The 25,276-nt window shown below is 38.2% G+C and overlaps 2 protein-coding genes across 7 annotated transcripts in view; one reads left to right on the top strand and one right to left on the bottom strand.

Annotated features, from left to right (window-relative positions):
• RMDN1 (regulator of microtubule dynamics 1) overlaps window positions 1-25,276 on the top strand; it is a 57,986-nt gene that overhangs the window by 18,095 nt on the left and 14,615 nt on the right. The window contains exons 6-10 of one of the 2 annotated variants that reach the window (XM_089517572.1): window positions 669-724; window positions 1,670-1,757; window positions 3,871-3,901; window positions 4,738-4,871; window positions 11,356-11,461. In XM_089517572.1, coding sequence (XP_089373698.1) covers window positions 669-724; window positions 1,670-1,757; window positions 3,871-3,901; window positions 4,738-4,871; window positions 11,356-11,461 — 415 coding nt within the window. Of the gene's footprint in view, window positions 1-668; window positions 725-1,669; window positions 1,758-3,870; window positions 3,902-4,737; window positions 4,872-7,047; window positions 9,059-11,355; window positions 11,462-25,276 lie in introns of those variants that run through there. The other variant, XM_089517573.1, reaches the window with a different exon arrangement.
• The window catches only part of WWP1 (WW domain containing E3 ubiquitin protein ligase 1), a 70,800-nt gene continuing 60,344 nt past the window's right edge, over window positions 14,821-25,276 (bottom strand). For 4 of the 5 annotated variants that reach the window (XM_089517567.1, XM_089517571.1, XM_089517569.1 and 1 more), the window contains exons 18-24: window positions 23,001-23,134; window positions 22,749-22,889; window positions 21,086-21,206; window positions 20,741-20,845; window positions 19,310-19,406; window positions 19,105-19,177; window positions 14,822-16,823 (exon numbers count right to left, since the gene is read on the bottom strand). In XM_089517567.1, coding sequence (XP_089373693.1) covers window positions 16,724-16,823; window positions 19,105-19,177; window positions 19,310-19,406; window positions 20,741-20,845; window positions 21,086-21,206; window positions 22,749-22,889; window positions 23,001-23,134 — 771 coding nt within the window. In that variant the 3' untranslated portion in view covers window positions 14,822-16,723. Of the gene's footprint in view, window positions 16,824-19,104; window positions 19,178-19,309; window positions 19,407-20,740; window positions 20,846-21,085; window positions 21,207-22,748; window positions 22,890-23,000; window positions 23,135-25,276 lie in introns of all 5 variants that reach the window. The other variant, XM_089517570.1, reaches the window with a different exon arrangement.

Here is a 25,276-nt window from a genome sequence, read left to right as displayed (position 1 = left end):
CTCACCTGGGGAGAGACTTTGGGGGCAATCCATTGCCCTTTCCAGCTTCTTTTCAGCTGGGCTGTGAAGAGCCTCAGGATGTTGTACTGTATTGACCCATGTATAAGTTGACCTAGGTTTTGGGAGTCAATTTTTTGACCTAAATATCTCATCTTACACACGAGTGTGTACGGTAATTAATAAAAAAAATTCTTACCTGCCTTTCCCCAACTCTCAAGATGGGGTAACTAATCGTTAACTGTATGTTGTTCAATAAATTAAGCTTTGTATTATACATTTGCCTCTGAGAATGCTACAATAGTGTTACTGTTGTGCATGAGTTCATACACATTGTATCTGGTGGCAGCCATGGTTCAAAGGTGATGGTGTCCAGTGGTGAGATTATATAAATAAAGTCTTGCACTGAAACCACAAGGGAATCTAGAAGGTCCTCACATTTAGTGCCATAGCATCAGGGCAGGTGGAGATCCTTATGTTTGGTGGTAGTGGTGGAACAGGCAGACAGTCTTCACAGACTGGAAGTCCCAGCAGCTCTAAGGAGCACAGCTGGGAGTTGCCGTCCAACATCTAGAGGACCACATGATTCCAATTTCTCTTTTGGGGGTAGACCTGGGTAATAAATTAGAACTGGTAGAGCATCTTTTTCACATTTTTTATTTTCTTTGTAGAAAGCAATTGAATTGAATCCAAAGGATGCTACATCCCTTCACCTTATGGGAATTTGGTAAGATAGTCAGTCTATACAAATCATACTTGTGGTACCAATATTTTCCTCCATAGACTGGGATACAAAACTGCACAGTGGTTTTGACTTACAGCTTTTCCTTGAGGATATAGTCTGCCTTTCTGTTAATGGTCTATAAGCAATGTTATAAGATGCCTGCTCAATAATATTATCTTGTACTTAATCAGGATTATATTAATTCACTTAATATGAATAGCTTCCATTTTCAAAACATCCCGTGTGAAAAAGCCAGACAGACTTAACTATTATTTTCCCAAATCCTGAAACATTAGGTTTGAAGATTAATTTGTGGAAATTACGTGATAGAAATTAGGATATTAATTCATCGTCAAGGACACTGCTATTGTGTTGGCGGGGAATTTTCACTTAGATCAATGTCGCTAGAACAGTAGTACTGTACTTGTTGTTCTTAATGTTCTTTGTAGCCTGTAGTTTAGCTAATGCTGACTTGTTTAGTGTTTAGAGTTCACTGCTCTGAAGACACTTTATTTTTATTGGCTTTTGTATATTTGTACTTGACTTTCTTAGTCTGTTTCGAACCCTGCCTTATAGTTTTGGGCTAGACATTTTGGTGTTTTTTTTTTCCAGTTATGTGATTTTGAAGGGACTTTGGAAATCAGTTTGCCTTCAAGTTGGCTGTCAACTTATGTCAACCCCATTAATTTTTCATGGGGTTTTCTTGGGCAAGGAATACTCAGAGGTAGTTTTGCCAATTTCCTCCTAATACCCTAAAGGCACCTGATTCTGTCTGATCTTAGAAGCTAAGCAGAGTCAACCCTGGTTAGTACATAGGTGGGGGACCGCCAGCAAGTGTCAGGTTCTGCAGACAATATTTCAGAGGAAGAAGATCAATATGCTTCCCCTGAAATATAGAAACAAAGGATAAAAATATAAAGTAAATAACTTTTTTTTCATTTATTCCAGGTGTTACACTTTTGCTGAAATGCCATGGTATCAGCGCAGAATAGCAGCTGTTTTATTCTCGACACCACCTAGCTCCACCTATGAAGAGGTATGATGTCCCAATAGTTGTATAAAGCTTTCCTAATTAAATATTGGAAGAGAAGGATGTAGAATATCAGTCATCTATAACTGTAAGACTGTAGTACTGAAGAATAGAACAAACTGATCAAACAGGATATTCTAAAAAATAAACATAAGCATAAGGATAGGTATCTTAAAATGTAAAACTAGTATTACTGTCATGTATCCCTTTATTCATGCATTTATTCATTTAGGGATTCATGCCATAAGGGTTATAGGTTTACGTTTAGATTAGAGTTAAGATAGATGGGATTTATAGTGGATTAATAGTGGATTCCTCCAGTCCATCTGCCTTGGTCCAGGCCTCGGAGGTGGAGAAGAACTGCTGGACCTGCTCCCATTCCCCACCACCACTCCCTTCTCCTTTTGTGTCGTGTCTTCTTAGATTGTAAGCCTGAGGGCAGGGAACCGTCTAACTAAAAGATTGTATGTACAGCGCTGTGTAAATTTACAGCGCTATATAAATAAAGGTTAATAATAATAATTAAAATAATATGTTTTAATATATGCTTTAATAGAAGATACTAGAAAGAGGTAGAGAGATCATGGCTATAGAATGTGCTTGTTTACTAGAACTGAAATGTGTGCGAATCACCCTTCTAGCAGAGGCTTGAGTTTAAAAGACTGGTCTTGGTAAAAGGAGGGGGGATATAGAGAGTTATTGGTACTGTATTTTTATATTGCATTATGTTGTTATGGGTTTGTGCTTATCATATTTTCATATGGTATCATATTAGGTTGGGATTGATGGGGTTTTATTATGTCTGTCTGTCTGTCTGTCTGTCTATCTATCTATCTATATTGTTAAGCCATAATGTTAATTAAAACTGTTGTGTTGCTGAGTTCTGTGGTCCAAGGCCACAGGTGCAGTGGTTGAGATAAGGTGCATGAGAGCTTAATTGTTTTTAGAGGAGCTGCCAGACTCCCGGATGGGAGGACACTGCACGGGAAAGGGCTATCCAATTAATTTGCTTTATTAATGGGGTAGGGTTAATTCACGTAGTTATAAATATGTTTATACTTTCTTTCATTCCTGACAAAAAAGTCACTTCTATTGCATGTATCTTCTTCTTCTTCAATAAAAGCTGTTCCTTTTTCAAAGTCCTGCCTTTTGTGTTGCAAGAGAGGCTGTAATTAGGAGCCTGACAATTACAAAGTGTGACATATTGACCAGACAGAACTTGAGATTCTGAAAAATGAAACAGTTTAACAAAGAACAATTATTTAATAAATAAATTTATCATTCTAAAACCATACAGCTTGAGTCCCCCTTATCTGGAATTCTGAAAACCAAAATTATTTACATAGATGGCTGAGATACTGACACCTTTTTGCTTTCACTGTACACAGACTTTCTTCCTGAAAGATTCCAGGGCTCAAGCGAACTAGTCCTTCAAAAAGTATGTCTCTTAGGGATGAGCAGAGTGGCGGCTAGCAGTGGACTGGGGCCACTCCAGCTGCAATCAGCTCATGATCAGCTGGGGACTGTCACAACCAGACAACCCACTCTCAAAGCAGGCCATCACCACAATCCCAAATGAGCCACTGGGAGGAGTGGTTTTCTATGTCTTCTTTTGCCATCAGCTTTGGGCTGGCTTAGGCAGCCTCTGCGGCTTTCAGCCATGTCAGGGGCATGCATTATCTGCATGCCATGCCCACAAAGCTGCTGAAGCCACTACTTTTGCCCCATCTGTTTTAGTCCCTAGTGTTCTAATTTAATGTAATGTTCACTAAGAAACCTCTTTGGCATTGAATGGTGTAAATAGCTGATAAAATAATATGGGAGTGGGAGATTGGTTGTTTTGTAGCCAGTGGTATTTATTACCTACAGCTTTGACCTTGCACGGTTGGTTGTTTTCTGTAGTATGTTAGCTCTTTGGTAGAGGAATTTGGATTATTTAAATCAAGGGTGGGAATCATATAGTCTTCCAGATTTTGTTGGAGTGCAAGTCCCAGCAACCCTCATCAGCATAGCAAGTGGTAAGAAGTGCTGGAATTGGTAGTCCAAAATCTAGAGAAATGCTCAGTTCACACTCTGATTTAAGCATTATGCTAATAATTTCAGTGTTAATGTTTTGCAGGCTTTACGTTACTTTCAGAAAGCTGAAGATGGTAAGTATTGTAACATTGCAGTAATTGAAATCCATTTGTGCATGGGCTGTGAAAATTGAAAACCAAAGTACTAATACTCTTTCAAAGACAAGTATGCCAGGTGTAAATATCTATAGCTAATATAGGCAATACTGGGACATCCAGCCTATGTGGATTATTCATTTTTCTGGAAGTGAGGATATAAGATGAGGCAGATGCTCTCTCTCAGATTGTCTAATACTGTTCCCACAGTACAGGATCTTAGCAGAGCTCAAATAGAAAAGTTAGAATGTATTTTCATAATCATCTTCCAATTACTCATAAGGTAGTTGTTCGATATTTCACAGCAGTAAAATATAGACTTATTCCACACTAATTGCTTGGGTCAACACAATATCCAAGACCTTCAAAAAGCCTGCTACAAAGATCATGGCCTTTATTGTACATCTCTTCAAGGCAGTATAAATTTCCCTCTACACAGGTATTGGATAAGATTACACACATAGAAGGAGGACAAAAATTCCTACTGTGGGGGGTCACCCTAACTTCAGAGTGGGTCACAAGCAAAGCAGCTGAATCTTGGCTATTTATTCATGGTTCTTCAATTTGAAAGCACATATTGAGTCCTGTGGGTTGCACAGTTAATGTCTATAATCCAAGTTAAGATTGAATCTTCTGAAAAATGAGTTTTATTTCTTAGTTAACAAAGAAAACATTTCCTTTAGTCCTCTAATCAAGAGTAGCCTACATTATATAGTATGCTGAAATCATAAATTCTGTTTCTAAAATTAAGATTGTGTACATTTGAGACTACAGTATAATAAAATAAAACCTCTTCTGTTACCCATTTCATGCAGTTGAGCCAAATTTCTATAGTAAAAATTTGCTCTTCTTGGGAAAAACATACATGAAGTTAAATAACAGAAAGATGGCTCTTTTGTGGTTAATGAAGGCTAAAGAACGGGTATCACACACAGAGGAAGATAAGCAGGTGAGCAATTTGATTGTTTTAATGCTAGTGTAACATTCCACATATGAAAAACATACTAGAGCAAGATCTGATCCTCCTTTCTTAAAGTGATATGAAGAACCTGATCACTTAAAAATATATTCTGGTAGATTCCATGTAGATGGAGATTGCTAAGCTTTCCACCAGGGTTGTATTCCATCTGAAGATTATTATGATATTCTTCAAATATCTCAGGTTGAGAGGCCAGGCCGCAAGAGTTCTGTAGAAATAACATGGGGTAATCAAAGGAAAATTGTAGAAGACTGGCCCTGTCATAAAAAGGATTAAGGCAAGCTTTGATTCCTGGGGATTGCTGAAGGAAGGTAGGTTCCCCTAAGATGCAAAGGGAGCATTGGCAAAGTTTTGGCTTCGGTGATAAATTAGCCCTCGCTAGGCCAAACTCAAGCTCAGGAGATATTTAGCCATCTCAAAAGATTACAGTTATGCTAACTGGCTCTGAAGGATCTTCCCAGTAAAGGTACTTTTTCCATTTACATGTTTTTAAAGCTATATACAAGTTAGGATCAAATGAGCTGTGTTTTAGGGTACTAACAATCCACCAATATAATAATAATAATAATAATAATAATAATAAATTTTATTTATGTTTCCCCGCCTCTCCCTGTGGATCGAAGCTGGGTTACAGACTAAATAAAAGCACAATCTTAAGCATACTAGGAAAACACTAGTTTAACTGTTGAGCCAGTTAAAACATGCGGTTAATCTTCAATTAAAAACCAAGTTAAAAGCTTGGGGGAAAGATCAATCAAAACTGCTATTGATGCCCACCCACCCACCCAGAGTGGGGAATTGAATTGAATTAATAGTCCCAAATAAATACATGTAGATATAGCTTAGTTACAATTCTGAAAAGTTTGTATGTGATACCTCAGTCTGAGGATAACTTAGATAAACATTTTCTCCAGTTTTTGTTGACACTAAGTCCATTAAGAGATTAATGGGCACTTGGTGAAATTTTGATAGTTACACAGAGGTCTGAACCCAGTTCTCCTTGGTCCAGCTCAATATGCTATGTCACAGTAGTTCCAGACATCGAAATTTGGAACTGTGCAACAAAAAAAATACATTTCATTTCACAAAATGTCAAAATATCAGGAAAAATTATCTGAAAATGGCATATAGGTGGCATCTGACTCCAGCAAAAGTAACCAAAATGTACAAAACAAATCAAAACAGGTGCTAGAAATGTGAAAAAGAAATTGGTATCTAGAATCATATATGGTGGAACTGACCCCTAAGATTCTTGACAGATACTCACTTAACTATTTGTGAAGTGGTAAAATTAAACTACCAGATGAAGCTTGATATCTATTTATTAAATATGACCAATAAACTACCACCACAAGTAGGGAAAAGAAACTGGAAAAAATACTTTTACATGGTCTCAACAGACAGATTACTCATCACCCAAAAATGGAAAAGAAAATCCCACTATCAATGAATGGTTAATTAAATTAATTGACACAATGGACAAATTGGCCTGCTGGCTAAGTGGAAAATCATTTGAAACAACAGAGAAAGAATGGAGTACAGTCATAGATTATTGCAAAATAAATACAGCAAATAAGTAACAAACATATTACAAACATATAGAATAAATACTAATTGCTAGAAACTAACTTTTCATAATACAACTGAAGTTAACATGGTAAACAGAAACGAAGTAGACAAAAAGTAAGTTAAAAAGCCGCGCATACTAGAGACGCAAAAGGAAGAACAATAAAGAATGTAGACAATGTTTATTTTTTATATGTATAATCAACCACTTAAAAAGTAGCATACGATCTGCATCAAAAATGTAAACAATAGACAGATTTAATGGTAAGTTGTACTGTGCAAAATGTTGCAGCTCTTTTTTCTTCTGTATATAATCACTTTAACTAGGAAAATAGTTAATACGTATACAAAGTTTGTTGTAGATTTCAGTTAATAATGAATGAATGAATCTTGAACATGTAGCAAGATATTTTTCTAGAATCCAGTATTGTTTTGTCATATAATACAATTTATTTTAATAAAAAATAAAGTTGAAAAAATACACTATGTCACAGTAGTTCCATTACGTTAAGGCAGGACTTTTAAAAGATAGGACTAAAGCTTACAGATAAATACTTTAAGTTTTTCTCTTTAATTTCAGGTACAAAAAGAAGCTGTGGAATTGCTCAATTCTATATGACAAGATTGCTATGAATCAATGCACTATCTTGTTAATCTTTGATTTGGAAGGTCTAACTAACCAAAAAGAGGTTATATTACCAAACAAGCAAAAATTCTGGATTCTATTGAGATTTTTCATGTGTATGTCTCTAGATTAAAAGGATATGTATAAATTACATCATTATAAAAGTGGGTTCTCTCAAAAAAATTCAGCTGCTGTTTGGTTCCTATTTTGCTAAGGTGGAACTGAAGTCTTTCACAGTCTAAAATTTCAGGAATGAAAAAAACTGTGTATGTTGTGTGCCTTCAAGTGATTTCTGACTTACAGTGATCCCATCATGGGGTTTTCTTGGCAAGATTTGTTCAAAAGTGCCTTCCCCCAAGACAGAGAGCATGTGACTTGTCCAAGATTACCCAGTGGATTTCATGGCCAAGTGGAGAATCAAACCCTGGTCTCCAGAGTCATAGTCCAGTGCTCAAACTGCTATGCCACACTGGCTCCTGAAAATGCTAATCACCCTTTTTAAGGCTGTTACTACTCTGTTTCAGAGCCAGAAGCTTCTCTGTTTGGATGATTTTTATGAATTGAATGTATAGGCTGCTTCTAGATCGATCATTTGCAAGGAAGCAAGGGAACTTTTATGGAGTGGGCTGCACCATCCATTACCATAGTAGTCCTTGCTAGAGATAGTAGCTGAGTTTTATGGTTTGTAGAATTGTCAGTTACAGCAGTCCTTCTTACACTATCTGATGTGAGGATTTTCAAGTGATCTAGTCCAGCCCCCTGTCATACAGAAATACACACATAATACAATTTACATAGCTAAAGCACTCTTGGGAAAGAGCCATTGAATGTCTGTTTAAAGACCTCCAAAGAAGGAGAGTCCATCACCATCTGAGGCAGTCTTTCCACTATTTAGCATAAGTTACTATCAAGAAGTTCCTCCTAATGTTTAGGTGCAATTTCTTTTCTTATACAGGCATACTGCAGTTCACAATAACAAACAAAAGGCCTCCTTTTTTACAAGATTTTTATGCCCACCTAGCCTATATTTCTTCCTCACCCTCTGTCCAGCTGGAAATATTTTAGCAGCACTGGTAATGAGGGGATAGTGAGAGAGAGCTGGAAAAGCACAGTCTTGAGTACCAGGCAGCAGCAGCATGCCTGCAGTAAACAATGCAATAAAGTTTGGACTGGGAAAGAAAAGCATTCTGCTCTAGCCTTTCTTACTGGTGGCGCAGTGGTTAAATGCCTGTACTGCAGCCATTCAGTCAAAACCACAAGGTTGCGAGTTCAAGACCAGCAAAAGGGCCCAAGCTCGACTCAGGCTTGCATCCTTCCGAGGTTGCTAAAATGAGTACCCAGACTGTTGGGGGCAAATTAGCTTACTTGCTAATTAGCTTACTTGCTGTTCACCGCTATGATCTTTGGAATAGCGGTATATAAATAAAACAAATTATTATTATTATTAATTACTGTATCTGTGTGTGCCTGCCTACAACAAGCATAGCAAACATCAGCTACTTCCAGTATTTCTCACTGAGGATGTGTGAACAACAAAACAGAAAAGATGAGAGCAGATAAGCCTGCACCACAAGGTATCATCCGCATATTTTTAAAAAGTTATAGATCTGTATTCAGCCACCAAAATGCAATTCGTATGAACTGGAAGGAAAAAAAAAAACCTCATCCCTTAATGCTTTTTTAGAAGAAGCTTTTAAAAGGTCTCTAAAAAGTCCAACATGTTTTTTGTTATGCAAGGTTTTCCTAACTTCTTGTTTCATTTTCCATATGAAATGTACACATGGTTAATTTTAAATAAAAAAAAATATTGAAACCTTTTAAAGTGCTCTGTGATCTAGGGACCTATCCCTGTTCCATGCAATTTCCCCCTCTGATAGCAATTTTTCTGTTAAAGAGTGTATCTACTTTGTCAAATGAGGTATGCCTGGAAATTGAATCCATTGGTTCATCTCCGAGTCACTGGAGTACCAGAAAACAACTTTGTTCCATCTGCTACAAGACATCCTTTAATAATGAAGTGTAATAACCTAAACTTATGTTCAATTGTTGCAAGGAACTTGCTTCTCACCCCCCACCCCGTTAAAAACATTGCAATTAGGACTGAAGACTTTTTCACCAAAGAATGAATAGATGCTAGACTGCATGTATCTGTTGTAAGCCCACTCAATATAAAATATGAATTGATAGCCAATGCAATAAGCTTTGGATAGCCAATGGTTTCCTGGCACTCTAGATTTTTTTAATATCCAGTTCCTGTGTGAATTTCCAATTTCTGAAAAAAATGCTTTTACATTTATGTTCAGATAATTAAAACAAGTTGAGCTGCAAAACAGAGATACAAACTGTATTTTCACTTTAGTTACATTAAGATCAATGCAGCTTGAGTTGGAACTGGTTTGTTCCATGATTTTAACCAGACACGTCGACTCAGGCTTGCATCCTTCCACAGGTCAATAAAATGAGTACCCAGCTTTTTGGGGGCAATTAGCTTACACATTGTAAACCGCTTAGGGAGTGCTTAAATGCACTGATAAGTGGTACAGAAATGTACTTGCTATTGCTAATGGGTAGCACTCAGTCTGAAGCAACAAGAAAGCATGAGTTGACATTATCTGGAATATTAGGTTCAGTTCTGGTACTACACCGGAAGGATGCAGACAAACTTGAATTCTTTCATAGGAGGACAATAAAGAAATTACTTACAATACTGAAGATATGTCCTGTGAGAAAAGTTTGAAGCAACTAGGCATGTCTATGCAGCAGAAATCAGGAGTGATATAACTGCACTCTTCGGATAACTTAAGGGATGTCACAGAATAAAACAAAGACTTGTTCTAATGCAAGAAGGTCAGAAGGTACAGGACAATAATGGTAGACTGATGGTTGATCTTCAACAGATCATCCAGGAGTTTCTATCTTACAATTGCTTAATCAACAGCAAGAAAAACATTGACTTTTCCATCTAAATTAAACTGTTGAAGCAAAAGAAAGGTGAGGGCAATCAAGAACTGCTCTATATATGAAAGGTTCTGGCCATGGTTCTTCAGTTTCTGCCTAGGTCTGAGCTAATAACTTTTAAATTACAGTAGGGTAGATTTCAGGTGAACTTTAAGAGAAGCTTCTTGGCAGTAAGGATAGATATAGGATGCTCCAGCTCAGAATTCCTTGCACTGACTGAAGGGTTTGCTTAAATGTCCTACAAGACCCTTCCAATTTTGATTCTGTAACACAAAAATGAATCTCCATTCATTCACTGCTGGCCAGGGCAGATGGGCGATGGGCGTTGCAGTTCAACAACAGCTGTCACACATCCCCCCCCCCCCCCGACAACTATATTGCATTATAATTAAAATCTGTTCACTTAATTATAATTAGGCCTCACTATTGAAAGATGAAAATCAAGTACAGCTATCTTTAAGCTAGCAAAACTAGATTGGAATGTGGTTATAACAACAAATGGTTGACACTGTGGATGATCATTCTAGGACAGCTGAGCCTCTCAGAGTGGGGGTAGATTTGTGACTTCAACCCTCCTAAAATGATCATGTCAACCCAGTCTAGCTGAAGGAGCAATCCACAGCAAGTGGGATTTACCAAGTTGCACCTTAAAGCTGGGAATGGCTGCTTTCCTCTTCCACTACTGCTTGCAAAACAGACCTTCCAAATGCTAGCTGTCCTGACTTAATTTTTGTCTATCTTATAGTTTTATATGGAAGTCAATGGTTCCTTGCAGCCTGCAGCCTTATATTCATCTTCCAACAATGAGTTACTGCCATTGATTTTGTGAAATGCATGTAGACCTGTTGAGGCATTGCCGCTTTAGCATAATCATAACACAAATGTATGCAGCATTTTCTCTCTCTAGACAGCATTTGCTTCAGTGCTCTATAACTTGGGTGAAAGGAAAGTGCTTCTATTTTATTTATTTTTAAATGGAGTATTTATACCCCAAAGGCTCTCAGAGCGGCTTACCATTAAAAAAAGAGAGAGTTCCTGGCCCTCAGGCTTACAATCTAAAAAGACATGGCACAAAAGAGGGGAATGGCAGTGGGAAGGGATCAAGTTCTGTATGACAAATGGCTTTTGAGTTTTATAAATACACATTTACCTCATACAACTAACAAATGCCATGTTTTCCCAAAGATGAACTGAATTTGGGCAGAATGTTGGTATTTCCAGTGACTGATGGCCAGACCTTGGTTCTAAAGACTTAGGAAGAAAGGAAAGATCATTTGTTAGTTTTTCTTTCTCAAATTTTCGTAGGCTCGTTTGACTGATGACGCCAATTCAAAAATTCTTCGTGCTGAGGTTATAGCAACCAAAAATAACACTTTGAAAGACAGCAGTCTCAAGGAGGACTTCTTAAGAGGTTGGTGGTTTTATATCATTTAACACCAAGTTTAGATCCCAAGTTGGGAATCTATGAACCATAGGTGGAACTTGTAAATTTGCACCTGTTAGAAACTTTTAAATAAGTGGGTGAGTAAAAAGAGGCTTTCCTGCTACTGACAGTACTGATGAAAACATCGCTGCTTATCTTTTTAGTGTATTTAGTCTCAGACATAGATATGCCTTTAAAAAAAACGAATATCTCATTTCTACATTGAGTGGTGTGACTGAATTCTGTGGCCACTGCTTCTGAAACACTTTCCAAGTGGTCTCATAAATACATTGACTGCCTCTTTTATCCTACAAATGTTTTAGTCACTGACTCAGAATATCATTGCTGCAACAATCCTGTCCAGTCAGCCTCCAAGCATTGCAGATTTGAATGGCAAACTGGCCCCTGTACTACTACATCCGATCCTTGAGGTACAGTACATGACATGGCTCCTCCACTTACACATTCTTCCAAAGTCTGAACCATGGTCTGCATGGCCAATGAAGAATAGCACAACCTGAGCTTCTTGCATCCTTATTTTTGTGAGGATTTCTGCATTATTGGCAAGGGAAGAAATGCATATAGTTCTTTTAGCATGTTGCTGTCAGTGCATCATGACTTCTGCTATTACAACTCCATCTATTGATAAAAATCCTTTTAATTTCCAATTCTGTCCAGAGGAAAACAAATCTAATCTCCCAACTTTGAATTTTCTAATATAGCCTGCAAGGTCTCCATGTTGAATGTGTGGTACTGAATAAATGGGAGATATTTTATATCCAGAATGGTTCTGTAACATTCTCTCCCCCATTGTATTTGGGCACTGTGGGGGGGGGGGGGGGAGATAAATAAATGCCCTGGAATCTCTGGTTGTGAGGCACACATTCTATGGCTCCCATCAGCAACAAATGGCGAATTTCTTTTTGGACTGCTTCCTTTTCATTACACTTTTTGGAACCAGTGAGGAAGGTATTTTTCTCCTAATCTTTTAAAAAAGTGAATGTTGTAACCTCTTGAAATCACCCTGAGAACCCAGTTGTCCATTGTTAACTTTCACACATTACCAAAAGGCTAACTTCCCTCACTGGTATTTCTTTTCTGTCAGTATTTTTTCCATCTCATTAGAGCGATCAGCTCCTCTTCTTGCTTCTTGTTGTTTTCGATATCTGAATTTGAACCTTGCGTTGTTCCACTGTGGTCTAAAATTTCTGTATTCTCTTTGTGATTTAAATCTCCTTCTTCATCGAAAGAAATAATTTTTATTTCTAAAATACTGTCTAGCTTTTTATCCTTCTCTTCCATGAACACTTTTTCTAAAATCTTTTCACCAAATAGAAGTTTACCTTATCAAATTGCCCCTGTATTTTTGATCAGCCTCCTCAAACAATGACCTTCTACCTATTATTAATCTGCCTGAAAATACTGTGGCATCATATCCAGTGTCTAACTTACCTAATGCATTTTGCAGAGTATGTAGAGTTAAACTCTTCTGAATCTAAGACCACATACATCCACAGCATCCAGACCCAAGCAAACATTGATGCAGCTACCAATTGCCTGATGGACAATGCTGCTGCCTTATGAACATCTGAATGAAGCACTATCCTTTTTTCAGCCACATCTTCCAATGCTGTGTCTCCTTCCCTTGGGAGGACAGTATGGGAAATTAAAGCAGACAGCACCATCAAGCAATAGAACAAAGTTGGTTAAGCTAGTCATTTTCATTTATCTGGATAATTTCTTAATGTATCCAATGAGCTTCATTGAATTTAGAGATGTCCCCCATTTACTCATCTAAGCCCTTAAACATTTCTGACACTGGTTTCTGAATTGCTTGAAATGACATCTTCTGAATGACTGGTACTACTATATTACTTCTTTGTGACTCTCTATTTTCCTCATTTTAACTCAGATCAGTTTTCAGACCTAAAATCAGCAGACCTTTTAAAAGTACTTTTAAAGTGCTCTAGATCTCAGAAAACCTGGTTCTGCAACCCTTTTAATGTTGCTGAGGAATTAGCACTGCTTCTCAGACTACTGAGTCTCCCGCATACTCAGAAGCTGAATCTGATAAATATTTTCTGACTGAAAATATTTTCCTTTCTCATTTACTGTCTTAATGGTATGTTCAATTTTTTGTGTCCATTTTCTACATTTTTTCTGGATTTAAAGTAACTGACATGTCTCCATTCTGAGTATGAGAAGTAATTGCCTCTGGCCCGTTTCCTGTACCCCCACTGAATTTACTGTCTGTGTAAATTAAACAGTGGAGAGGAATTCATTTCTAACCTTTTAAAATCTGAATTTGAATTCAAATTCATATTAGATCATGCTGTACATATGAATTAATTAGATTAAAAATGTGATTTTGCAGCACCTTTGAGCCTAACTGAAAGACAAAAGTTGGTAGCATGAGCTTTCAAAGACTTGAGCCTACTTCCTCAGATGCATTTGGTGGCATGGAAAATCCAGGGGCAGACCTTTATAGCAGTCTGTGAGAATGTCTACAGTAGTGGTCCCCAAACTGTGCCCTTTAGGGAGATTTTGGACTTCAGCTCCCAGAAGCCTCAGCCATGTTGGGATTCTGGAAGCTGAAGTCCAAAATCCCTTAAAGAGCAGTCCATTGGAATGCAAAATGGTGTGAAATTTTGGTGTGGAGATGTGGTGAGCTCATTGAAAGCTTGTTATCAGCTTCTATCTTTCAGTTATTCTCAAAGGTGCTGCAAGATCCCTTTGCACACTGATTTTTCCAGACTGACATGACTATGGCCCAAAACAGAAGGGCGCAAAAAGCTGGCTTCCATACAGCTTGGGGGTGTAGTGTTTAGAAGCTGCGCTGGGATTATTCCTGGGCTGCCTAAGGTGGCCCAAACCTATTTCTTTTCCATTTGGGACCACACCTCCTTCAGCTGGCGGGAGGGAATAACCCTCTTGATATGGATTGTTTCTTCAGCCAGACAGAGGAAAGTCTTTCTTTACCTTAATTAAATGTTACCTATACTGGAGGAAATAATTTATATGAGTCCATTGAAAGCAGCAAGGCTATATTGAAGTTTAATTTGATTTGATTTGATTTAAGGAAAGGGTGGACAACCAAGGTTTCTCCACATTATACAGGACTGCAAATCCTATCCTCACACATCTAGTTATAGTAATTAGGACTGATGAGAATTGTATTCCAATACCATCTGGAGGATCACAAGTTCCACATTCCTATTTTCAGGGAACAGAGACTCTTGACTTTTTCCTCTGCCTGCCTCCACAGATTAAATTTAGGTTGAGATCATTTTCTCCCTTTTCTCTCCCAGCTACTTTTCTGATGGGAGAAGAGTAAGTTAAATAATTAACAGAATCCATTTTGTGATGCACTGTCTATTTTTTATTATTAATTACCCATTTACAAGATTAGCTGTTGCAATGGTTCTCCCAGTTAACTAGTGCAAATTAATAAAATCTGTTGCCCTGAACTTAGTTTGCTGCTTTTATTTAGTATTTAGGCAAACCACATTTTTGTTTCATTAGATGCATCTTTAAAAAAAGATTTCATATAAACTAACATGAATAATTAAGGTAAAACTCCTAAACTTGATTACTTTTCTGCATATCTGTTAGGAAAACAGTTTTTTTGAATATGCATTTGGGAGGTCAATCTAAGAAGTTAAAACCATCTTGATATGAGTAGGGTAACAAGAGACTGGAGGCCTGTTAATCAATTCAGTGCCTTTATCAAAGCATTCACAAATTAATATCCATGAATAATAAAGTGTAACAATATGTAGAAAAATAAGATTCTGGCAGAATTCAACTGCTACATTGAAGAAATGAGATAGCAGTCATACTGCATTTACAGGGTTCTTTTGCAGTTTGATATGTTACAGACAAGTTAATTCTAGGAAATCTGTTTCATGTGTGTACAAAACTGTATAAGTTAAATTTAATGGAATTTACAGTGAATGTTGAAAGCATGATACAAATGGTAATTTAAAATGTTATTCTAATAAGGAAGCACAGTTTGCTAGAAGTAGCATTTAATAATTCACATCAATGTTGTAGAATTCATTACACATTTGCAGTTTAACAAGTGTCCCTCAGTACTGCTAAAACAATTTAAATGTCACATATATATATGTGTGTGTGTGTGTGTGTGTGTGTATATATATATATATATATATATATTTTGTGCATAAGCCTTGGCCTATATGAAAACAATTTAGAGATGCTTAATTTAGGATCGTCTGATATTTTTTTTCCCTGAACATAAGGGATGAGGATATGGACACTTACAGAAAATTAGTTCAGTTGTGTAAAGCTTATGTAACTTTCCATTTGGATTCTCAATATCCATAACATAAAATTAGCAGAGTAATTCACACTATCTTTCATATCCTCCTAAACGTCAAAGTACTTTATCCTATGAAAATGAAGCATATCATCAATGTCTTTTGAAAAGCCTGTAAGATACCAAACCAGGACACAACATAAGGATATTTTTATTTTTCTTGAAGATTATCTACTCTTCTCTTGGAAATAACCCAAGACAGTATGTAAACAATTTTCAATGCTGCTCAATGATTTATAATAATCTGTTCAGCTTCTACTGTAAGTCAGAACAGTGGCACCAATGTCTTAACATTAATCACATTCATTTTATTGTACATTACTCTTGTGCAAGTAATATGTTTTACTCATGACCTTGGGCTACATAGATGTAGCAAAGAGGGTTATCAGCTATTACAACTGTTTAAGATTAAGATGACAGAATATCACATTCTATCATCTCAAAAAGCCAGCAGCATTTTTCTACATAGTGAGGATGCAATTGGCCGAAGCCTTGAACACCTTTTATAACAGCCATGCAATAGAAATAACCTTGGAGATGTTTCGTAAGTGAAAAGAATACAGAGCAATCAGCACATTTTTTGAGCAAGGCTGAGAAAAACTCCTGAATCTTTTGAATGGCTGTGATTTTTTATAAGTTTAAAGCTCTATAAAACTAGAGCTCAGTATTTGTGTATTTATATACACTTTTAAAAAATAAAGTCTTTATGCTTTAATTTTATTCTGGCCACTCTCCGAGGGGAAAATAAATAAATTGGGAGGAGAAAAACTGTTTTGCATATCTCTGTGGAAGAACGGAACTTTTTTTTTTAAAAAAAGAGTTCAAAAAAATCACTGTACAGAAGAAACAGCTTATATACAATTAACTGTGCAATTTAGTTGCTCCGGTCTGCTAGAAAACAAACTTGAATTTTACTCTTGTCCGAATCCTTCTGTTTCCTCAATTGCAAAAAGTAATTTCTCCTTTAGCTGTTCATAGCTTTTATAAGGCGGTAAATCCAAACGATTAAAACTAGAAAAAAAGAGAGAGAAAGTAAGACTTGTGTCTATTTTTCATTTCATACATTATTATTAGGACCACATAATTAAAGTTGTTTGTGACAAGTAATTATTTACTCTTCAACAAGTAAATTTAATTCAGACATACAAATGTTAAGCTGAAAATATATAGTGTATGAATTCTGAGAATTCTTGATATTCCAACCAGGAATGGACCACTGAGCTATTTGAACCGTTTTAAGAAAGAAACAAGAGAGAATCTGGAAACATCTGATTGCCAGTACAGCAGCTTGTATTCATCATGCTTACATGATGACAGATAGTATGAAAACATGGTCTCTATCCCATTAATATACCAAGTGTTACACAAATTAATAATAATAATATCCCGCCTCTCCCGACAGATCAAGGCGGTTACAGTAAAAAGTAATAAAAACACATAGCAGAACATAATCAAAATTACACAACACAACCCTCCACCAATATCAACATAAAACAATCAAATTACAAGTTCAAGATTAAAATTAGTTATAAAACAATTAAAAGATGGGGTAGAACAACTAGGGGCAGTCAGGGTTATCTTTTAATGGAAAAGATCTGTCTTGACAGCCTTTCTGAAAGTGTCAAGGGTGGTAATATGACAGATCTCCTCCGGCAGGTCATTCCACAGTTTCGGAGCAGCCAATGAAAAGGACCTCTGGGAAACTGCAGCCAACCTGGTCTTCTTCGACTGGAGTAAATTATTCCCAGAGGACCTGAGTGTGTGGGGTGGATTATAGAGAAAGAGGCGCCCCCGCAAGTAAGCTGGAACCAAGCCATGTAGGGCTTTCCACCCCCAATCATGGCAGAGGCATAGGATAGACTTGTGCCATAAAAGTTTGCAACATTTGTTTTAAGGCACTTCATCCATTGACAACCAAACTAAAATCCTATTGGCAACTGTATTATATACTTAGGTGACCTAAACTAGATGTAGTAGGCATACTTTAATGGGCAGAGTCTAATCCAATAAAAGTGTCATCTCTGGAGCTAGAGGACCTGAATCCTCTTTTCATCTGAAGCCACCAGTAACTCATGAAAAGATACTCCGAAGGATTCTTCAGCAGTAAGAGGATAAAGAAGAATCAACAAAGATTACGTCCCTGCCCTCTTCCCATAGCAGGAAGCCTTCTTAAATAGACTTTGTTCACAATCTATCTGGGCCCGACCCTCCTTTGAAGAACTTTAATCCTATATTTTAGTCTGTCTCAACGTTAAAAGGGGTTGCTGCAATTTTCATTGTAATGTACTAAAGAATACATCTGTGCAGCTCAGAGAAGAACTATCATTGTCAAGAGATTTGATCAGATATTTTGCTAAGCATGACATAAAAAAAAGAACAGCAGTTTTGGTATTCTTCATCTGAAACCACATCAGCATGACAGACTGAATGTATTTTCTCCCCCATGTATTCATGTATTTTTTTTAATCTCAAATGCATGGATGATTTTAACAGACAGGGTATAATAGAATATGAAAGAAACCAAAGAAGCCTCATTTGTTTCTCTATGTAATATACAGTCATCCCTCCATATTTACGGCTTTGATATTTGCAGATTTGATTATTCACAGATTTCATTAATATGTGCCCTGGTGGCGCAGTGGTTAAATGCCTGTACTGCAGCCATTCACTCAAAACCACAAGGTTGCAAGTTCAAGACCAGCAAAAGGGCCTAAGCTCGCCTCAGGCTTGCATCCTTCCGAGGTTGCTAAAATGAGTACCCAGACTGTTGGAGGCAAATTAGCTTACTTGCTAATAAGCTTACTTGCTGTTCACCGCTATGATCTTTGGAATAGCGGTATATAAATAAAACAAATTATTATTATTATTATTATTATTATTATTATTATGTTCTCTCTAGGACTGTCTAGGTCCTCCAGTGCAACTCTGTGGTCAACTTTAACTACAAGTTGCACTGAAAGACATTTGTAGCTACTCCAGTGCCATTCATTCAGTGTCAGGGCATGTTGGACATTGACCACAGAGTTGCACTGGAAGACCTAGAGATTCCTAGAGGTGTCCTCTCAGGTAAAAACAGTGTTTTTGTTATTTGCGGTTTTTCCATATTCACGGGGGTCTTGTTCCCCTAACCCTAGCGGGACAACTGTATTATTGTTGGCCCTGGACTTTGTTGGGCTTTATAGCAGACTTTCATTGATCCATATGTTTAAGTCTCATTGATATCAATGGGCCAAACGTACACATCCAGACATGTATATGTGTGTGTATATACATACCCGCTGTTAAAACCTACCATGTGTGACTTCTTGGTAGCCAGGTTTCCTTGCCAACTTTTTCAATGCAGAATTTCTGAGGACCATTGCTCCCTAAATAAAGATCCAAGGGTTGTGTTAATTGTGCTGCTCTTAATTACATTTTATTCCAACAAGAGATTAAAAATGTATAAAGTGTTGTAAGATCAAAATATTTTCACAAAATAAATTTTGATGGCATCTTACCCATGAGCTCAGCAAATCCTCCCAGTGGTAATCGGCAAGTACCAGTGACAAACTGCATCAATCGCATACGGACTTCATTGTCAGCTTCTTTTATAAACTAAGAACAAAAAGAGAGAATAGTGGAGATCTTAGGTTAAAACTGGTCTTGCCTCTGTCTACCTCTAAGAGCAAAATTCCCAAAAGACTTCAGGAAACCATCTGGATCCATCAGCCTCTTGAGGTGGACCATCTTAATTGCCCCCTCTCAGCAGCAATTCCAATTCCTAGTGAGTCTGAACCTGACCATGTGATGATCTGTCCATGACAAAAGAACAATATAAAGATACTCCAGTCTCAGATCACCATCGTCCCATCCAGCACAAGAAATAAGGTCTAGAGTGTTGTGAGCAGCATGAATGGGTCCAGATAAAATTGGAACAGATCCATAATTGGTATGGTAGACACGAAGAGCCAGTGCTGACAGGGCAGGCTCAGCATGGATGAAGTCCCTCAGCATCACAAGCTGCAGACAGTTCAACAGCATCACTAGACCACTCTGGCTAGCTTTAGAAAGGAGCATATTATTTTGTACATTTAATAAAAGGATTTATCTCCAAAATTCCCTAGATCTTTTAAGAGGCTGAACTGAAGAAACAAGTACCAAATAATATTCTTTTTTATATATTTTCTCAAAGACACCATAATCTGTATCACACAGAATTATTTCAAAGGTACTGGTGAAACATAACACAAAGCCCAGCGAAATATTCCAAACACAATTTCACCACAAAAGTGAAAAGACAATTAATGCAGAAAGCAATCTTCCTCTCCCTTCATGCAAGGCAAAGATCAGCAACTTGGTGATCAGAGAGGCTTACCTTAGTTCTGCCAGGAGATCTTGGATGGCTGCATCTTCCTGCCAAACCCATCCTCAAAATAATTTTAAAAAGGTTTTGCATCAAAATGTTCCCAAATACCCTCTAGTGGTGTGGAGGCATTTCCATGCTTTGGGGCCCAGGCCATTTTAGGTGCAAAAGATGCCTTTGGGGGGGGGGGGGGGGTAAGAGAAAGTGATATGATAATAACCTACTGTTTATTTCCTCTTTTTAAATAAGGCCTCTTCTGAGATGGGCAAAAATGTGAAGAAAGTGTTTGGGGGCTTTTGGGTGCAATTTTTTGAGCGATGAAGGGGCCTAGGAGCCACAAAAATGGCTCTGTGTAGGTTGCATGTAGACTGTGGGTTACTTTGCCCATCTCTAATAAAAGACAGGATGCTAAACTGAGAAAAGAATGTACCCGACTCTTTGAGGAGGTAGGAAAGTTCTACAGCTAGCCTAAATATACTTATTCCCATTGTGGGTCTGCACAGGTGCCCTAAAGGAGTACCTTCCCTTCTATCTAAAATAAAAATTTCATAGCTGCAAAGTTTTTCAACTAATAAAAATATCATACCTGCCAGAACCATATTATTTGTTTGCTGTTTCTTGTATAATGACGATAAACAGTATTCCTTTGCCAGTCTGCCAAATCAACCTCTTGCATACCACAGAGCATAACCTAGAAAAAGAGCAAGTGATTTAGGAACATTAAAGCTTGGAATGCTATATGTCAACTAAACAATTTTCAGTGAAATGCTGTACAGCACTTTTTAAAATCATCAGCCTGCTTGTTTATAAGTACTTTAACAGAATTTGGGCAAGATTATTTGCTTGTATTATTTTTCCTTCTAATATGTTAGTGTCAAAGTTTTTTGCTCTCTTTCTGCCCAATTAAATAACTGCTCCTCAAATGTCTCACCTCCAACTCCTTTTCATCAAAATATTGCAGCCACTGAAGGGGAACCACTTCATTAAATCCATCAAGGAAAGCTTTGGTTTGTTCTTGTACTCCTCGGGAAAACCGCCACTCTGCCATTAGGCTGAAACAGGCAAAAAGATTAGAGTGCTACAAGTGGAACTTTGTATTTAAAAACACACTATGGACTTCTACCCTTAAAAAGATCCTCAATCGTATGTTTCTATCAATTCCAAGATTCAAGTTAGAGGGTTTTTGTATCTAGACAAAAGGTAACGTATTTTCCGGCGTATAAGGCGACAGATCCTTGGCCTACCTTGGGGAGTCTCACGCCGGCTGGAGGGGGCCTCTCTGGAGGCCTGAGAGGATCCGTGGCGGCTGGGCTCTCGCCGCCATTTTTTTTCCAAAAGGCGGTGGCAGAGAAGCAGTTCCAAAGCCAGCCAGGCCAAGGAAAAGAGCTGGCCCTTTACTCCTCGGCGCCACCACTGCCAAGGATCCTCCGATCCTCCAGCGGCCTCCGCGGAGGACTTCTGAGGCCACTGGAGGATCGGAGGATCCCCAGCGGCGGCGGTGCTGAGGAGTAAGGGGCCGGCTCTTTTCCTCGGCCCGGCCGGCTCTGGAACCGCTTCCCTGCCGCTGCCTTTGGGGAAAAAAATGGCAGCGAGAGCCCAGCCACCGTGGATCCTCTCAGGCCTCCAGAGAGGCCCCCTCCAGCTGGCGCGAGTGCCGGCTGGCTGGGAGAGGACCCAGCAAGGACCCCAGAGACAGGGAGGTGGCTATGACATTCGCCTGTTTCTGGGGTAAAAATCTGGCACATAAGGCAGACTTAAAGAGTTGCCTTATACGCCGGAAAATACGGTACCTAGAAAAATCCTATGCACCTAATAAGTGTAGCATTATCTTCCCTATGCAAATGTACATTATTGCAATTTTGCTGTGTGAGCTCTGACCATGAAAATATTCTATCATACTATCTCAAAAGTGTGAAGTCGAAAGCTTAACTGGCCGGCATCCATAGTTTTTTGTGGGTTATTTGGGCTATGTGGCCATGTTCTAGAAGAGTTTCTTCCTGATGTTTCGCCAGCATCTGTGGCTGGCAATTTCAGAGAATGCTTGCCTGGAAAGGAGTTGGGTATTTATATACTGTGTGAACCTGGGAAGGCAGGAGTGATTTGCATGTGTATTGTTCTGTTGCTAATGGCAGGCCTTAGGGTGGGAGGGTATGCAAAAGAGGATTAGTGTCTGCTTGATTAGTGTTCATTGTCTGCTCAAAAGTAGTTCTATACCCTTAAAATTAAATTTTATCACTGGCCTAATATGAAAGATATTGAAGACATTTTTGAAAGTGTAGTTTATAGCTATCATTCATTTCCCCATACTTATAGCTCTCTAAACAGAATGATCAAGTAGACTAATACTGGCATAAGATTACAATCTCCAATGTAAATGCCCAGACATATATTAAATATATTATAGCTTATGCAGGTGAGCTCCACTGATACAAATCCTACTTCCTACCACACCATGTTTCATACTCTCCAAAGGAGTCCCACAGCTATCTAAGGAGGTTTCTTGGTGTGCATAGGGGCTGGAAGCAGGTGGTAGAAACTGAAATTTAGAATTAAGATTGTTTCACACTGTCTTTTTAATTCCTTTATCAACATACCCAATGTACTCTTCTTTGTTCTCCTCAGTTACAAGTATGTTGGAGCCTCCTAATTTCAGCTCATGTGAGGTAACTTTCCCTAGCAGCTCCATGTCAACGCAAAAGTACATTTCTAAGTTGCACTCTTCAATGTTGTTATCCCTAAGAGGAAAAGTTAATCACAGATCAGCTAGACACAACTATTTCAGTAATATGATAGGGGGAAAAGTCAGGACAAAAAAAAAAAGTCAAAATTTGAGAAGATGTACAAACCTTATCCAAATTAGGGAATTATAAAATTCAGTATCAATAGATTCCAAATCCTTTATTGTGAGTTTCTTATTTAGCATGCGCTTGTAGAATGGAAGTGAAAACCCAGTATCTATGAATTTGCCATGAAACAATGCCTGTTGAGAATTTTTAAAAATTAGTTAAAAACAGCTTTAAGTATATTGTTCTAAAGATAATGGCTCTAAAAAGGTTCAAAGCTACAGAAAACAGTAAGTCCCAAGAAGACATAGTGTGGGGTAAGCAACCAGGTGTAGGCAGGGCTAAGAAAATGCACACATGTCAAAAAGGATGCAGTGGCAAGAGATACAGAAATAATTATTATAAAAAAATAGGACCACCCCTCTACTCTCTTGGCATTCCTTTGGCGGGAAGTGTTAAAGAGCTGCCACCACCACTATTTTCCCACCCAAGCACTCAAAAAGGCCAGAAGTGGCACATGGCTGAGATAATAGAGGTGCTTCTTATAGGTTCTCCTGGTACAGACTAAGCTTTTGGCTTTTGCCACTCTACTCAGGGAAAGAGGTTAGTTGTTGTTGTTTTTTCCTCTAAGAGTTAAGGTACAGTACTTACCTTAACAGATGGATAACTCAGCCCAGGGTTTTTTGGTTTGTTTTTTTTTAAAAAAAAACTTAAATTTCTAGACTTATACATGAGTATATACAGTAAGGGTTTTGACTTAAGGGATTGCTCAAAAATTTTAGATTACTAGGGGCGGTGGGGGACCATATGAGGTTCCAAAAGTCACATTGGATCCCCTAAACAGTGCGTGTGGTCTGCAGTTGATATTCCTATCTCGGGGGGGGGGGGGGGGAACTAGAGAGAGACTGTGTGCTTAAACAGTCCAGTTACTGCTTCCAATAACAGTCAGACTTGCATTATTTGGTATAATGAAGTAGATAAAAGACCTGAACCAGAATGAATTGTTTCTGCCAAACTTAAACTATAAAGCCCTAAATGGCTTGGGCCCAGGGTACTTGGAGGACCGCCTCTCTCCATATAATCCACCCCGCACTCTCAGGTCGGGCGGGAAACAACTTTTGAGAGTCCCTGATACGAGATATGTGATGTCTGCACATAGGGCTTTTTCTGCTTTGGCCCCACAGACCTGGAACTCTCTGCCTGACGAGCTCCGCTCAGCCCCCTCCCTGGAGTCTTTCAGGAAAAATCTAAAGACTCACCTCTTTCGTCAAGCTTTCCCCCATGTTCCCTAATTCCATTCTTCTCCCCTTGTGTTGCTGTATTGTATTGGATGTAATTGGTGCTTTGGTTTTTAACTGTTTTTAACTGTGATTGAATGATGGATATTTTTATTGCTGTACTGTATTGTTTAATGTGGGGGGGATTTCTTTCTATTGGATTTTGTAGTTTCAGTATGTTTTTATTACTGTTGTAAACCGCTGTGATCATGGAAATAGCGGTATACAAATAAAGATTCATTCATTCATTCATAAACTGCTAGCACTGAAACAAGTACATATGAAGCAACAGTATCAGGGCAGGCATTAGCAATGAGAGCTGAGGTGAAAGGCATAGCCTTCAGCAAGTTTAAGGGAAAAACCAAGGGAACTATGACAACTTAAACTAAACACAAATACTGAGCACATGGCTGCACAGTACCAAAACAGGCACAGGACTGGAGTAAAGGAGATAAGAACCTGTACCAAAGGATGGTGCGCAGTTACAGGCACCACTGCAGAGAATCTTTTCTGCTGGATTCAAAACCGTCACTATAGCTGCAAAGGGAACCTTCTGATATGGTCATCTCTCCAAGTTCCAAGGGATGCGATATTAAGTTCCAAGTAGTAAAGGGAACACTGATTCCAATGAAATGGAAAAATGTTGCTATTCAGATGACAACTAATGGAGTCAACTTCTTGGGAAACTGCTTGATAAGGGGATCAGAGCAATCAGGATATGGCCCCTAAGTTATAATTTCCCCAATAGGCATTGTCAAAGCCGAGACAGAAGAGACTGACTTGCTAAATGGATACTCCCTTGCTAAATGGGACAATTAGTACGTCAGTAAATAAACATGGTGTTTTGAGAGATGCTGAAGAGCAGAGACCTTACCACCTTTTGCACCCAGCAGTTGTTTCTAAATGAGCACTGTACTCCAAAATGACAGTGTCTATCTGCCTAATAGTGTGTTAATAGTTTTGGAAGGATTCAATAAAATCTTGAAAACCACAAAGTACTTTTAAAAAACCCTGTGCTCATCAGTGGCATGAAGTTTTGCTTCCACAAACAGAATACCTCCA

The sequence above is a fragment of the Sceloporus occidentalis genome, unplaced genomic scaffold, assembly GCF_023333645.1.
Source record: "Sceloporus occidentalis isolate IW3139 unplaced genomic scaffold, rSceOcc1.0.p SCAF_3, whole genome shotgun sequence".
Taxonomy (NCBI): domain Eukaryota; kingdom Metazoa; phylum Chordata; class Lepidosauria; order Squamata; family Phrynosomatidae; genus Sceloporus; species Sceloporus occidentalis.
The sequence above is the reverse complement of the archived record's forward strand: the minus strand, read 5'-3'. Positions and strand labels throughout refer to the sequence as shown.